The sequence below is a fragment of the Apus apus genome, chromosome 7 (genome assembly GCF_020740795.1).
Source record: "Apus apus isolate bApuApu2 chromosome 7, bApuApu2.pri.cur, whole genome shotgun sequence".
NCBI classification, from domain to species: domain Eukaryota; kingdom Metazoa; phylum Chordata; class Aves; order Apodiformes; family Apodidae; genus Apus; species Apus apus.
The window spans coordinates 22,423,912-22,439,310 of NC_067288.1; the positions used below are offsets into that span (position 1 = coordinate 22,423,912).

Here is a 15,399-nt window from a genome sequence, read left to right on the forward strand (position 1 = left end):
TGGGTCTTAATTATATTTTTATTATAAAAATGTTACAAAAGAAGAAACTATTCGAAACCTGTGTAAAATGTTTGCAGACATTGGAGAGGGGGAACATCACTGCAAATAGACAGTAGGCTACTTGGTACATAAATATTTTTTTTTTTATAAAGTAAAATTTTCTAAATGTAAAAGGTCAAGGCTGCGGAATTTTTTTAGCTTGTTTTCCACTACCTTTAAGGGGAGGGAGGAGTTCTTATTTCACAGATCACAGAATGGTTGAAGTTGGAAGGGATCTCAAGGTCATATTGTCCAATGCACCAGCTAAAAAGAGGTCAACTAGAGCTGGTTGCCAGTGGAACACAACCAGATAGCTGAGTCTCTCCAATGATGGAGATAGTTATTGATGAGATACCGGCTGAAACAACATGGAATTTGTAACAATGCTGAGTAAAATAAATAACTACTTGTCCAGAGATCTGTAGGGTCACGGCAGCTCATTTAATATTTGTCCCCCTTAAAATATTCAAACTAGAAATACAGCTGTTGACCCACATGGTCTTGTGTCACTTCACTTTGGTACTCCTTCTCCAAATGAAAAGTGACAAGAACAACTGTACCCTGCTTGAATGAGGGGGGAAAAAATCCCACTTGTGCTATAAAGTTATTGGCCAGGGACAACACTGCTTAGGTTGAAGCTGATCAGTTTGCTCCTGCCTCCATCACATGACACTGATGTAGTCAGCAAAGGCCTGGGAGGAGTCCCATGAGTCGTTGACCACACTGCACACAGCTTTGAGACGTCGCAGGGCTTCCTGAGCTGTTTCAGCATCCTGGTCCAGCCAATTTTGGAAGAGGCGGAGGTGTGTGAATTGAATCTGTCCCCCTCTCTGCTGGATGTGGCCTTCCAGCTTCTTGGTGAACTCCAGGAGCCCATCAGGTTTGATGCAATTTGAGCTATCCAGGGAAAGGAGGACCAAAAAAACCCAAGCAAACCAGTGTCAGTAAGAGTCTAGGCTATAATTTGAGCAGTTTAAATTAACTGCCAGTGCAGGTACTTGAGGATGTTTTAATGCAAAGTACAGCCTTCTTCAGGAATACAAGGTGTGAGTGGTCTTTTAGTTTTGATGAAAAACAAAATGGAGTAATATGAAGGTCTGGAAGCTGCTTAAAATTAAGGTGGTAATCACTGACCAGTTAAACTTATTATCCTGGCCTCCTTCCTACTGACTTAAGTAGACCTAGCTGTGGCCTTAAAATGTTGCTGGGCCAGCAGCACTTCAGTCTCATAGTACCTGTCTACTGCCTGGCCCAAGGGCCTGGCCCAACCTGCAGGTCCCAGTGCAAGCCTCAATGGTACATGTTCATGTATCTCTTCCTTCTGAGAAAATTTGGAGAGCATCTGTCAGATCCTGGTCTTTCTAGGAAACTTAAAGGTCACTGCCCCTGCATAGATGTATAAACAAATACAAAGCTGCATGATGGACTTAATCTTGTAGGATTCAAAGCTGCTGAAGGAGTGGCCAGGGTTAAATAAATGGCCAAGCCTTCATACTCTCAGCAACCTGAGACATTAGAATGTAAAGGAAAGAAGAGGGGGGAAATGAAGCAAAAAAGTAATTAGCTTGCAGAAATGCCACCCTCCATGTGCTTCAGAAAGGTTACTGCCCATCTTTATGGCCATTCAGGCTCAAAGAGCAGCAGTTCAGGTGGAAGACCAAGGATGATGAAAGGAATGCAGATGCCTTCACAGGATCTGCCTGGGGCACTGACAGCACTCATCCTTCTCCAGGGCAGTGGGAACAAATTTATGTAGGAAGGTTACTTCCAAAGTGCAGTACAGGAAGGGCCTGCAGCAGCCTCCCAAGGGAGCAGCAAACCAAAGCTGCTTTTAAAGTAGAGCTTGACTCATTTATAAAAGGGACAGTGAGATGCTGGAGGTCCCTGAGGTTGTATGTGCCCATAGCAGAGTTTCTCTAAGCTTTTCTTGGACACATGTTCCCTTGAGGAAGGAACAAAACCATGCTCAGGTTTCTGCTGTCTGAGCTCAGTTCAGCTCTAACCCTCCCCAAACAAGAAATTCAGTGTGTTTAGAGTGTCGTAATACCTGACATCCAGCTGGCAAAGAGAAGAGGATGAATCTTCAGAGAAAATATCTGCAAGGGCAACCAGCCTGTGATTCCCTAAGAGGAGAGAAAAGAAGGCATTAGATGTAAACTGGGAACACTCTTAAATATTTAAATGTCCACAGAGCTGGGATCATAGTGCAGAAAGGAGGCTGTGAGCATGTGCACATAGCACAAAGGGCTCATCTCTACACCTTCAGTGGCCTAAAGCAAATTCACCCTACTGAGCAGTGTTCAAGGCAATGGAAACATTTGCTGATAGGGCAGTTTGTTTCACTGGAAAAATCCTGGTTTTGTTTGAAAAGTCAATACACAGCTTTGTTTTAAAAATGACAAATAGCACAGGGTTAAACTCAAACCTCAGAAATGAGGTGTATTTCAGGTGATCCCAAGCTTTTCCATTCCGTTTCATTAAAAGAACAGAAAACAATATTCTGGATTTACCTGAAATTTATTTCTGACATTTCTTCTTGGCCTGTGATACAAAAAGTCTTTAATTTCTGTAAATGCAGTTCCATTTCTTTGACACGAGCTCTTCCTTTACTTATTCCCATCCATCCAGTGGCTGCCAGCAGCTTTTAAGGCACAAAATCCCCAAACTTGGGCAAAATTTGTGCCTCTGGATGAGAGGCAGTGCATTTGCTGCTGGATCTGTTCCTGATAAAAAGTCTGAAGCAAATCAGTGTTCAGTCAGATCTGGAGTCCCACTGATCATTGCTTCTGCTGCAGAGAAAAGCAACTGTAGTGCCCGTGGAACACCTGGGCTCTTGGTACATTGCTGAATGGAACAGGAATTCTGCCTTCAGCAAAGGAACTCATTGCTCCTCTGAGTTCACTCTGCTCATGCACGCGCTAAGCTTGGCACAGAGGTCACCCAGCTAGCAATGGTCCAAACTCCAACCCTGAAGTTATCTCCAAGAAAGCTGGTCTAAAGTCAAGGCCCCACAAAAACATCCACAATACCCACCAAGGCGATTCCCAGGCAGTTTGAGGCTCTTCAAAGATGAATTTCTTTTCACTGTATTGATTATTTCTGACAAAAACTCAGTAGTGGAGCTTTCAAACAGCCGGCAGAAGGAAAACGTGATTTCTGCAGAAGAAAGGGATTGACAGTGCACGTTAGTACTCCCTTGCACACTTCGTTATTCCATAATTACATCCTGCAGACAGCTCCAGCCCCTAATGCATATATGCAAGACAAAGCTTCCCCAGCAGTGGACAGCATACAGCAGCACTGCAGCTCTTGTCACAGAAAACAGCAGAGATCACACCCAGGGAAGTGACATTGCCAGCTGACCCAGTTACAGGCTGATGCACTCTGCAGGTTAGAAACTTCTATTCTACAGTTAAGACTATGGACTCCTCTCTGCAGCACACACCAGCTTTGCAGCTCCTCCTCTCTGCCCTGCTGGCACAACGAACCAGACACAGTCCCACTCTGCCAAAAGCTACAAATTGCCCCCAGTGACATTTGGCTAAAGCTGGCACATCCAAAGATCACCTTTTAAATGTCAGGCAGCCAAAAGCAGCCACCTGCAGCACCTTTACAGGCACCAGCACAAAGGAGTTTGCTGTACCTTGCAGGACAGGATCCTGAAGCAAAAGCAGAACTTCTTTCTGGTGCTCAGCGAGGTTCACATCATGAAAGCTCAGTTTCTTCAAATTTGGATTACACTCTAAAATCAAAACAAATTCTCAAGTAAAGTACTGTAAGTCTTCGAGATAAAAAGACCCTGACCCAATTACCAGCTAATGCCCAGAAACTGAGTTGGACTGTGGATAATTTGTGCTGGATGGTTGGTAATTAAAAATGAACCATCCTGCTGTGCAGGATCACTTATATGCTCAGCACAGAAACTGGGAAGGCTGATACCTATTTCTTTTTCTCAGGAGACTTTGAGGATGTCCACACTAAAGAAATTGACCAAAGCTTGGAATAACATAGCAAGAAAGCTCCTCTATGTGTCACAGTGATGCCTCCTGCAGGTTAGCAGAGTACCTTTGAGGGCTTTCAAAAGGAGCCCAAGCTCCTGGGAACAGGGCAGCGTGGCACTGTCAAGGGACAACTGCTGGAGGGACTTTGATGCCTTGAGCACTGGCAGCAGGAATGCAGTGTGCAGAGGTTCCCTGGGGAATCGGATCTCCAGCTGCTCCAGGCAGCTCTCTAAGGGAAGAAAAACAACAAAAGACCTTGGTCTGGAGTGCCCATCTTCAACATAGCTAGGTCCTAGAGCAAGCAAGAAGTCCTTGTGCCTCACATGACTATCATTTAGGTTGGCAGAAAGTGTCTGTGCACTGTGCCCTGCCCCACAGAGCTCTATGGCAACTGAGACCTATGGCAACCTAAGGCTTATTTCAGGACTCCTGCCAGACCACAGGAACACCAGTTTCTACTGGGTTTTGGCAGGGAAACAACACTTGAGAAATGGTCACCCTTTACACACAAACCAGTCCTTCCAGAGCACAGCTCTTCACTGACCACACTCCATACTTTCTCAGACTTTGTTTACTGCTCTTCTGGTCATTCAAGGGCTAATATGGGTGATGAGACCCGTGAGCTGAGAACACACTGCCATAGCTTCCAGACTGAAATCCAGAGGCTTGGGCAGTGCTTTGCCATCACCTGTGGTATTGTGATGATCAAGAGATACTTTCCCTCTGCTTAAAGGGTCTGTCCAAGGCTTGGAGCCTCACAATAGGATGGGCAAAGCAAAAGCTCCTGATCAATTTACTGGTGTGGTGGGATACACTCCCTGGGGGCTGCGTGGACAGTCACCACTAGCAGGTTATGGCTGGCCCTGTACAAAGCTGGTGTTGCAGCAGACTGGCATAACAGCAATAAAATGCTTTGTCCAAGTCTCAGACTCCACAAAGCATGTTACAGACTGGAAATGACAAATTGCAACACCGTCTACATCAGAAAGGTGAGGCTGGATGTGCTTACTTACACATCACTGTAACAGCACAGACTTCAAATCTGCTTGCCAATCTTTTACAGCTTTATCTGCCTGCCACACCTTGGTCCTCATACAGAATCTGCTTCCTACCTGGGATTTCTGCCTCACTGCAGCTTGGATTCCCTTCTGGCCTGTTCCCCTCCAGCTGGTTTTTGAGGTCGAAGCTGACTGAGAGTGTGTGGAGCTGGGGAAAGGCACTCAGGACGCAGTGAACAAGCTCCATGCAAGGCATGTGGGAGAAGACATCGCTGAGGCGCAACACGTGGAGCTGGCAGTCTGAGTGGCGGGAGAGGGCCCGGAGCCCAGAGAGGATGCAGAAGATGTTAGCACCTAAGCCTGGAACAGCATTTGTACAGAAAGGTGTTAGCTGTGCCTGTACAGACACCTACACAGGCAACTGGAGCAGCACCAGTGGCCGAGCAACCTAAGTCAAAGGCTACACTCACAGACTGCTTTACCCATGTGTTCTTAAGCTAGACTGTATATATGGGAGATCTGGCTGTTCCCCTCCCCCTCGCTGGATGGTGTTTAAGCACATGGCCAAGGGCTATTCTGGTGCAGAAGGGCCCCAATCTCTCCCTCATACATGTCCTCACACTCATTAACCATCTCTACGGATGCCATTCTCAAGATTGGGTACCAATACTCTTATAATGCCCATTCCAGTAAAAATAAAGTCAGGGTAAACCTGAGTAGGAAGTACCAAGTCTGGCAGGAAGCAACCTGTCCGCACCACTAACCATTGTAAGACAGAACCAAGTTTTCTAAAGACACCCAGGAGCTCAGCAGGTTACTCAGAGTCCGACATGTTTCCCCAGTCAAAGGAATGGAGAACAATTCCAGCGTGGATACACTTCGGAAGCGGTGAGCAACTTTCAGAGAAAAGGTCCCAGCAGATCCTCCTCTTTTCTTACATCCGGCGTGGCCAGTGCACAGAGATCCTGGGGAGGAAACAGTCCAGTTCTCAGCGTTTTCTCCCTCTGTGGCATCATTTTTGTCAAGAAACCCTGAATTATCCTCTCTAGCAACAGTAAAAACAAAATCATACAGGTCTTCTGGGTCAGCACGTGGTCCCCTGTTTCGTCTGAGGCAGCGACGTTTCTTCCCCACTGCAGATTTCAGCCGTCTGCGTGTCTTTCGAAGAATGGGGTGACAGGACAGCTGGTCTGAGGTGCAATGAGGAGAAGATCCTTCCTGAATGCTAGTGTGGTCACAGGGCACCTCACTGCTTGCCTCCACACATGCTTGGTTTTGCAGAGGAGGACTTGGTCCAGAGAGAACAGGGTTCAGGTGGGTGTCAGCCCTGCATCCATTCATCTCCACATCATTCTCCTCCAGGGCTCTGGGGGATCCCTTCTGGTTCTTGCCATCACTCTGCTCCCTCTCGCCACAACGGACCCGCTCTGCTCGCTCTTGTGCTGACTCCTGGCTTTGGGCTTTGTCTACCTCTCTGCAAAGGCCACACGGGCTGCTGTGATAGGCGAGGGCATTTCCTGAGCGCCAGAACCCAGCACTCATGCTCAAAATGAGAACAAGCAGAACCGTGTCGGGAACAGGCCAGGAGTACATGGACACTTGGCTGACAGAGCCGTGGTGAATCAGCCGGTGAAGAAGTAAAACCAGCGAATGCCTGATGGTCTGGTCGGAGGAGAGGAGGTGCTGGAACTTCAGGATCCGCAGGGAACCAGCCAGGTTTTCAAGCACTTTCTGGTTGTGCTCAGCAGCGAGTTCCACCGCACCCTGCAGCATGTTGCAGAGGGTGAGCTGGGAAACGTGGGGGGAGCTGTGGAGCAGTGGTGAAAAGTGATGGTCATTGAGACGCCAGTCAGAAGAAACATCCAGAACACCATGAAGAACGTTTGAGAAGAACGTTTCGAGGAACTTCTTCCTCCAACAAGTTATATTCTGCAGTTAAACAACAGGGCCGTAGTTAAAAAAAAAAAAGTCAGCCACAATTTTTCTCATTCTTTTAAAGTTAAATCATTGCTATCTACTCACTTGGTAAAGGTGGTATCAAAAAAAACCTACTCCTAGCACAACTGAAACCACCTTTCTAGTTCTCAACATCCTTCCTCAGTGTGTTTATTGAAAAACAGTTACTCCCATCACACACATCCTGCTTCTGACCTGATTTAAACATATTCAGTAGTTTGAAGCTAAGCCATGTTTTTGCCTTTTAAAAAACCACATCATCAGGAATTTTCTTCCCGAGCATCTATTTATAGGCTGTGGTTAAGTTGTCTGCTAATTACTATTTTGCAGCGATGAATCAATGGAATTGCTTCAGGTTTCCTATGTAAAACCATTTGTCCAAACTCACTGTCTTCTGGAAGTATTTTTCTATTGCTTTCTAGGACATCAGTGCATTTTTTTGGCAGCGTAGGTGTAAGCATGATATGTGATAAGAAACTGTTTTTATCCTGTTTCCCTAGGAATTACATTTCTAAAGACAGGATTTATGCTTTTGGGAAACTCACTGGTGTGACATGCAGGGTGTGGCTGCACACTACACCTCCTTTTAAGAACCCCATTTCCCAAAATGCTCTTATTACCAGGGTTGTGCCTTGGTCCAGAGCTCTATGAACGCTTATAAACAAGCACCATCAATCACTCGGAGGCAGCCAGCAGCACAGGCAGGCTTTGAAAGGAAACCTCACAGAAGAAACCTGGGTCGTGCCCCTTCTCCTGCTGGCAGCGTTTCCTCACCTCCGAGTTGGGTGGCCTGGTTTTCATCACATCGTCCCACAGCTTGCGCCAGATAGGCTGTGTCGAGAGGCCTGGGAAACAACCATCATCAACAGGGGGTTTGCACCCCTTCTCCTTGCCCGAGCGCCTGCCCTGGAGCTCGCAGGGGCACCGGGCAGGAGGGGCAGCTCAGGGGGGTGCAGACCCAGGCCCTGGCAGCTAAAGGATGGTGCTCTGCAGCAAGGGAAGGCTGCTGCCTTGAAAGGGACCGAGTTTAAAAATGGCTGGTTTTGTTGGCCCTTGAAATAAGCAGAGTTAGGGAAAGGACCAGACTGCTGCGTGGACCCTGCCTGGGTGTGGGGCTCGAGGGTGTGGGGAGGTGGCCGGGCCACCTCCGATGGCAGGGACTGTGCTCCGGATATATCCCCCCCCTTACAAAAGGGCCTTTTCACCTCTCCAGCCCCGGCTCCCGCTTCCAGCCCGCAGGGGTCCATCCCTCCCGCGCAGGGTCCTCCTTCCAGCCGGAGTCCCTCCGATGCCGGGCTCCCCTCTCCAGGACCTGCCCCCAGGGCGCGGGGGGCTCGTCCCTCCCGCCCACAAGTCCCCCCACGGGTCTGTCACCTGCTCTCCGCGCGGCGTCCTCGGCCCGCTCCAGGCGAAAGACGGTGAGAAGCGGCAAGAGCCCCCGCAGGAGGTGCCCGGGCAGCGCTGCGGAGGCAGAGGGAGAGGGCGGCAGGGTGCGGGCAGGCCCCAGGGTGCGGGCAGGCCCCGCGCCCGCCGCCCCACGCCGCCCGCGCCTTACCCCAGACGTCCCGCTCCAGGGCCGCCATGCTGCGGCTCACGGCCGCCGCGCTCAGCGCCGACAGGCTGCGCGGCCCCTCCGCCGCCATGGCCCCGCTCGGCGCCGCCGGGGGCAGCGCCGCCCCCGCCCTCCCCGGGGCCGCCGCCGCCATCTTGCGGGAAGGAGGGCGCGGGCGGCCATGTTAGGAAGGTCGCGCCGAGCGGCGTCCCCTTCTCACACGGGGCCGGCAGCGGCGACCAAGCCGAGCAGGCTCCAGGGCTGCGATCCCCAGGAAGAGGAGCTAAAAGAAGGGCGGGAGCGGCGCAGCAGCCCTCCCGGGGCTGCCGCCGGCTGCCATGCTGGGAGGGGAGGCCCGAACCCCGCCCCCCGGGAGCGCTCCCCGCTTCCGCCGCCGGGCGGGCAGGGCCGCTTCCGCCGGGTGACCCTGGCGAGTCCTTCTGGGCGGCGGGCGCGGCGCGATGGGGCTGCGCGACAGCGTCGTTCACGCTGGGGAGCCCGAGGTGAGAGGGGCCGGGCCGGGCCGGGCCGGGCCGGGCGGGGGCCGCCGGACGGTCGGTAATGGCTGTGCTTTCTTTTCCTTTTTTTCCCCAGGAGGAGGAGGAGGAGCTGGTGGTAAGAGCCGCGGGGCGCGGGAGGCCTGCAGCCTTTTCAGTGACGGGGGGAGAAAACCCGGTGCCTTTCAGCAGTGACACAGAAGCCCGCAGGGGCTCAGGCCGCCGTCGCTGCGATCCAGCGCTTGGCGGGGAGGCGGTCTGGGGGCTGCGTGGCTCCCTGTCGAAGCAAGGGCCTCGGGGGGGGGGGGGGAGGGAGCTGCGTGTCGGGGTCTCCCGGTTCTCACGGCAGCCCCGTGCCCTGCAGGATCCTCTAACCACGATCCGGGAGCGCTGTGAGCAGACGGAGAAGTGTGCCAAGGCGCGGGAGCGGCTGGAGCAGTGCGACGCGCGGGTGTCCTCCAGGTCCCAGACAGAAGAGCAGTGCACAGAGGAGCTCTTTGACTTCCTGCACGCCAGGGACCACTGTGTAAGTGCAGCACACGCGGGTGCAGCGTCCCTGCTGAACGAATTGTTGCAAAACGTTAAGAAGAGCAGAAGGCTGCGTTGGCAACCCAGAAACCAAAGAGGCAGTTAGTAACACCCTGCTGATTGCCTGCCCTAAACTATGAGTGACCAAATGCTTTGTCTCTTCTTTGCAGGTTGCTCACACACTGTTTAAGAAGCTGAAGTGAAGCCGGGTGTCATTGTCCATCTGCTTCCATGTCGGCGGTTCCTGGATCCACAGTACTGCTTCCTCCCCCTTCGTCCTCCACGTCAAGTGTGGACAGAATGGATTCCTGGCACCACCGAGCTTCAGCCCGTCACTGCGTCTGTCCTGGAAGACAAGCAGCCACCCCAGAAAACGTGTTGATGTTCTGTAATTTTCCATATTAAACATTCAGAGTTCCCATGGAAACACCCACTGTTTATTTGCTAGTTCTTGTGCTTCTGATTTGTACTGGGTTAAGGAGAAATCACTGTGGGTCTTTCGGAGCGACAGGGCTGTTTCCAAGCCCCTCAGGACCAATATTGTTCGTACAGTAACTTGTAACTAAAGGGAATGACCCTTTTCTAGGAGAGAAATTTCTGTCCAGAAAACTCAGCTGTCCTACACTGTCACCTGCTACTGCCTTCTGGCTGTGGTTGACTTTGTTCTTGCCTAGAGCCACTGGCCATATAGCTGCAGATGGGCAAGGTGGTGGTTTCACCTGCTCAAACCCTGAGCAGTGCTGGGTGTTTAACATCAGCCAGCACACCTTTCAGGAGACAGGAAAATCATAATGAAATGCTTAATTGGTTACCAAATTAACTATACATATGCATCTAAGCTTGTGTTTAAAACGAGGTAACCAGATTAGCATGTTAATTATTCACAGAGGGGTATAACTTTTAGCATTTTATTAAAATTAGCTAAGGTAACTAGAGGTTACACCTTCATCCTGTCAGCTACCACTAAATTCTTGCCCAAACTTGCTCAGTCTTTCATCCTGTTACCAATCCTGCTTTTAAACAATGGTCACCCACCAAACGTCGTTTCGGGCATCCAACCATGGGGATCCTCTGTTCTCGTTGCTACGGCTTCAAAACAGAGATCGTCGCGGCCGTCAATCTTTAGGTCAACATCAACAAGGCAGCAAAACCCTTTCCCAGCTATTCGAGGTGAAAACAACCACCACCTTTTAACCGCGGCCGTTCTTCCTCCCTGCAGCAGTCTGTTGCGGCTGGATGTCGAGTTTAAATCCTAGCGGATTGAAACGGAGCTTCATTCCGGTAGGCGCAGGGTGTTAACCTCGGCGGTCGGGAGGGGCTTTGGCAGCGCGGGGGCCGGAAGGAAGCCGCGGGGCTGGGGCAACGGCTCAGCCCTCGGGCCCGTTCTGCTGCCGGGTCCCTTCCAGCAGCCGCTACCAGACCGGCCGGGGGGCGGGAAGGGGCCGGGGCCGGGGCCGGGGCCGGTGCCGGGGCCGCCCCGGAAGGCGCGGGGCGGGGCGGGGCCGGCGATGGCGGCGCTCGGCGGGCGCGGGCGGGCGGGGGCGGCGCTGCTGGCGCGGGGGCCGCCGCCGGGGCTGGGCCCGGGGCAGCGCCGGCACCGCTACAAGGAGAAGTGGGTGAGCGCACCCGCACCCCCGTCGCGCGGCGGTGCACCCCCTCGTTTCTCCCCGCTTTTGCGGTCCCTTTCTCTCGCCGCGGCCCCTCTTCCCTTCCCGCACCTCCCCTGTGCCACAGCTTTCCCAGTCCTACGCCTGCTGCGCCCCTTGCTGTCTCCCCATCCCGTGCCTCCTCGTTTCCCCATTCAGCCCCTCGTTGCACCCCGTTCTACCCCGTTTTGTTGCTATTGTATCGTGTCATACCCCTCCTCATCTCCCTGTTTCACCCCGTTGCTCCCCCTTTGCACCCCCGTGACCCCGCTGCAGGCTGAGCCGTTCCCCTCTTTGCCCACCCCGTGCCCCCAGCCCCATGCAGCCGCTTCCCGTCCTGCCCCCTGCCCCAGGAGACCTCCAGCCTACGGGTGTCAGGGGCGCGACGACTTTCCGGGGCTGCAGAAAGGCCCCAGGGACTTTGGACAGGGCAGAATCTGGCACTGGATTCTCCCAGAAAAATGTCGAGGCTGCGGGGATGGGCACTGGGATACGGAGGTATTTTGTCTTTTAACACCTCTGGTGTTTTTGGTCCCCCCCAGGCTGCCACAGCCCCCCGCATCCCACCCACGCGGCTGGCCCTGCACCATTTTGACATGAACTACAGCCTGCAGCTGAAGGACCTGTGGCCCTCAGTCCGTGCCAGCCTGCTCTGCGAGCAGAAGTACGGTGCCCTCTTCAACAACTTCTCTTCAGTTGACCATGTCACCCAAGAGCTGGAGCTGCTGAGTGCCACCGATTTTATTTCTGAAGCCTCCAGAAAGGTGCAGGGACCGGCACAGGGTGCAGCTGCGGAGGAAGCAGGAAGAGGGGAAAGCAGATCCCAGGACGGGTCTGGCGAGGGCAGGACAGGGATGCAGGCAGACACGATGACACAGGCAGAGGTGTCACCACCACTTCGTGCCTCCATCAGCTCCACCATCAAGTGTTACACCTTCCCCAGGGGTGACATCACGCGCTTCCGCCCTGCCTGGTGAGATCCCTGGACAGACACCCCTGTGGTGCTGCCATTGCCAGCCTCGGGGGCTGTGTGGGTGTGAGCACCTGCTGCTTCCCTACATCCCCACCCTCACTTCCAGCTACTGTTTTCTTTTCCCCTCACACGTTTTCCTTTTTTTATGCAAACTGGTGATTTCCAGGCCAGACACTCTGGGGCTCCTCAGCTATTATCTGATGGACGCAGCATCTCTCCTGCCCGTCCTGGCACTCAGTGTGCAGCCAGGTGACTTTGTCCTCGACCTCTGTGCGGCTCCGGGTGGCAAGACTCTGGCTCTCTTGCAGACTGGGATTTGTGGTAAGTGGAGGTGGGTGTTCCCTATCCCTGGGCGTAAAACACAGCTGGAAGAGTGTGCTGTGCCTGTTAATGCCTGACCCTTAATCATTTCTGGTTGTAAGAGTTGGGAATCAGGTGTAGTTTTGCAAGGGTGACATTCCCAGTGTGCCTGTTTTGTCCTCTCAGGGCACCTGGCAGCCAATGATGTCTCCGTTTCCCGGACAAAGCGGCTGTACCAGATTCTCCAAAGCTATGTTCCCAGAGAAATCAGAGAAACTGTGAGCATCACATCCTATGACGGAAGGGACTGGGGGCAGCTGGAAAGTGGCACTTTCCATAAGGTAGGTGATTGGGAGCTGGTGAAGATGAACCCATCTAGGTCACTTTATTCCTGTTTCAGAGGAAGACAGCAGCTTATTCTACAGTGTAATTGTATAGTTCACCATAACTTAAATGCAGAGAAGGAGAAGGTCTAAGCCACATCTGGAGTAATACTTCCTCCTGCTTTACCCTTCCTGCAGGATCTGGTGCATTTGGAGTAGTACTTTTGTTCACCTGCACAATAGCCCTTAAAAATAATGTTCTAACCCATCACCTGGAAGGACTTAAATGTGAAGATCAGATAATTCTTGTTTCTAAGCCATGTCCAGCCATGGGAGCTGGGTTTGTTATCCTGGGAGGTGTCACTGCAGGAACTCTGGCCATGTGTGGTTGTAGCCATGGTAACACCTTCCAGGAAGATACACAGAGTAGAAACATTAAATGAGGACACGTGAGAGCATGATGTTATCCATCATTTCCATGTCTGCACATTTCCAAAATGCAAAAGCAGCCAGATGAGTTACAGATCAGTGTGGGTAGGGACCTGTGCTTGGGCAGCATCATCTGGGCAAGGTACCAAGTGCCACTTGTTGCCTGGCAAGGGTAGAGTAGCTGGGCAAAGGGCAGGCTGCACCAGGGGACTCGCTGAGCTTGGCCCAGGACTGATGCAGGACCTCTGCTGCTGCAGGTGCTGGTGGATGTGCCCTGCACAACAGACAGGCACTCTGTCATGGAGGAGGAGAACAACATCTTCCACAAGAGACGAACCAAGGAGCGACAGATGTTGCCCATGCTGCAGCTGCAGCTGCTGATGTGAGTGAGCTCGATGCTGTGTTTTGGTGCTATTTCTGTCGGGGTAGCAGCTCTCCATGACCAACACTGAAATCTCTTTTTTACTTTTTGTGTCCCAAACTGGGAGATGTGGAAACCATATGTAGTTTTCTGGAAAGGCAATAGTAGAACACATCAAATCATAGTAAGTGTAAGAAGGCGCCGATATTTTTGGTCAGATCAAATGTCTTTTCTGTCCCCAGTGGCAGCCACAAGAGATAGGGAGGAGGGTCTAAGGAATGGGGTGGGTATAATGTGCTTTTGTGTGATGATCTCCTGGGTTTTGGCAGTCAGCCCTGGAGGATTCCTGAGCATCCACATCTCCCAGCACATGGGAAGACATGGGGGTGCTTCATCACCCCATTTTGATGGGAAGGCTGAATGACTTGACTGTGACCTGAGGCAATTGGGCAGTCCCACTGCAGTGCATGAACCATGAGATCCTCTTTCCCTTTTCATACTCTTATCCCATTATTGCCTTGGAAGTGAGGGCAGGATTACTCATTCCAGCTGCTCTCCAGTAGTGTCTCTCCCATGTTAAGTATTTTACTTAAGTTAAGCAGCTATTTGACCCATATCATCCTGGTCTAAAACAGTCCTGAGGTTGCAGTGACACAGGGAGACTGCTGGGCCTGTGGAGTTCAAGGGGATTTATTTCTTACCTGCTATGAGCTATGTGCTGGCTTCCAAATGTCAGTGGGTGGGAGGTGGAAAAGCTGGTGTCCCACACAGTCCTCATCTTTCCATGACAGTGTGTGTGTTCTCATCTTGCCTGCAGGGCTGGGATCCTCGCTACGAGGCCAGGGGGAGAGGTGGTGTATTCTACGTGCTCCCTCTCTCCGCTGCAGAACGAGTACGTGGTCGAGAGAGCAGTAGACATTGCAGAAACTGAGTTTAACATCAGTATGCACATCCAGGACTTGAGTCCCTTCAGGATGCTCTTCCAGGACACGTTTTCCTTCTTCTCGGATTGCCGGGTGGGGGAGCTTGTTCTGCCTCACCTCACAGCCAACTTTGGACCTATGTATTTCTGCAAATTACGGCGGATGTAGCTGGGGTGACAGATGATGTCTGCTGCCTTTCAGGAAATACCCTACATTTCCAGGGAATGCAAAACTGCTTTCTATTTATTTTTCTGTTTAAAATGCCCTAAAGAAAGTAGGTTTTTTTACTGCAGAGATAGAGAATGAATGAGAAGGAGCTGCTGTCGAGTCTCCTGCACATTTATTTGTTTGAGACTGAGGTGTTTAATCTAGGAAAGCAAGAGAGTTCTTACCAGAGGAAGCGATTTATCCATCTGTCTCAGGGCAGGGTAAATGGCCCTGTGTGGATGCTGCTCTCTTCTGTCTGACTGCTTTGATCCTACATGAGCAGGTTTGGGTTAACAAACACCATCTGGGGATCTCAGCCTTTCTGTCCCAGATCTCACCATCTGCATAATTAAGTTGCATCTGTCTCTACTTATCTCCTACCTTCAGAAAGGGCAGCCTGAGGTCCTGAAATAAGAGGTTTTAAAAAATGCTCCAGCTGTAAGGCTGGAAATGTGCTTGGGATGCTCAAGGTCTGGTGGTGGAAAGAGCTGGTTGCTGCAGAAAGGCCAGTGACTGTTGCCATCCCTCAGGGGCAGGGAAGCTGTGATTGAGAAGGATGTGTGAACACGCCCATGGTAGATGCCATTTCATGGGAAGGTGTCTGTATGGTTTTGACTAATAAATGTGCATTCATGTAATCAACAGCTATCAGTGAAGGGTTACTGG

The 15,399-nt window shown here is 51.7% G+C and overlaps 3 protein-coding genes across 8 annotated transcripts; 2 read left to right on the forward strand and 1 right to left on the reverse strand.

Moving 5' to 3' along the window:
* LRRC41 (leucine rich repeat containing 41) lies at positions 1–8,927 on the reverse strand. Of its 5 annotated transcripts, XM_051625694.1 has the most exons (10): positions 8,550–8,926; positions 8,369–8,455; positions 7,769–7,839; positions 5,803–6,967; positions 5,153–5,398; positions 4,105–4,269; positions 3,683–3,781; positions 3,073–3,195; positions 2,087–2,162; positions 1–936 (listed from the first exon to the last, which is right to left on the reverse strand). In XM_051625694.1, exons 1-10 carry the CDS (start codon positions 8,698–8,700, stop codon positions 702–704), a joined length of 2,418 nt encoding a protein of 805 aa, XP_051481654.1. In that variant the 5' UTR covers positions 8,701–8,926; the 3' UTR covers positions 1–701. The 5 variants fall into 5 exon arrangements, with proteins under 5 accessions (XP_051481654.1, XP_051481657.1, XP_051481656.1 ...); XM_051625697.1 differs by lacking the exon at positions 5,153–5,398; XM_051625696.1 differs by lacking the exon at positions 4,105–4,269.
* Positions 8,928–8,943: 16 nt separating this feature from the next.
* LOC127387407 (cytochrome b-c1 complex subunit 6, mitochondrial) lies at positions 8,944–9,998 on the forward strand. Its single transcript, XM_051625706.1, has 4 exons — positions 8,944–9,049; positions 9,141–9,161; positions 9,408–9,569; positions 9,742–9,998. The coding sequence occupies exons 1-4, from the start codon at positions 9,008–9,010 to the stop codon at positions 9,772–9,774; spliced, it is 258 nt and encodes an 85-aa protein (XP_051481666.1). The 5' UTR covers positions 8,944–9,007; the 3' UTR covers positions 9,775–9,998.
* An 815-nt stretch (positions 9,999–10,813) lies between these two features.
* NSUN4 (NOP2/Sun RNA methyltransferase 4) lies at positions 10,814–15,381 on the forward strand. Of its 2 annotated transcripts, none has more exons than XM_051625704.1 (6): positions 10,814–10,852; positions 11,760–12,190; positions 12,357–12,511; positions 12,677–12,831; positions 13,500–13,624; positions 14,421–15,381. In XM_051625704.1, the coding sequence occupies exons 2-6, from the start codon at positions 11,814–11,816 to the stop codon at positions 14,692–14,694; spliced, it is 1,086 nt and encodes a 361-aa protein (XP_051481664.1). In that variant the 5' UTR covers positions 10,814–10,852; positions 11,760–11,813; the 3' UTR covers positions 14,695–15,381. The 2 variants fall into 2 exon arrangements, with proteins under 2 accessions (XP_051481664.1, XP_051481665.1); XM_051625705.1 differs by lacking the exon at positions 10,814–10,852 and adding an exon at positions 11,091–11,187.
* Positions 15,382–15,399: the final 18 nt, after the last annotated feature.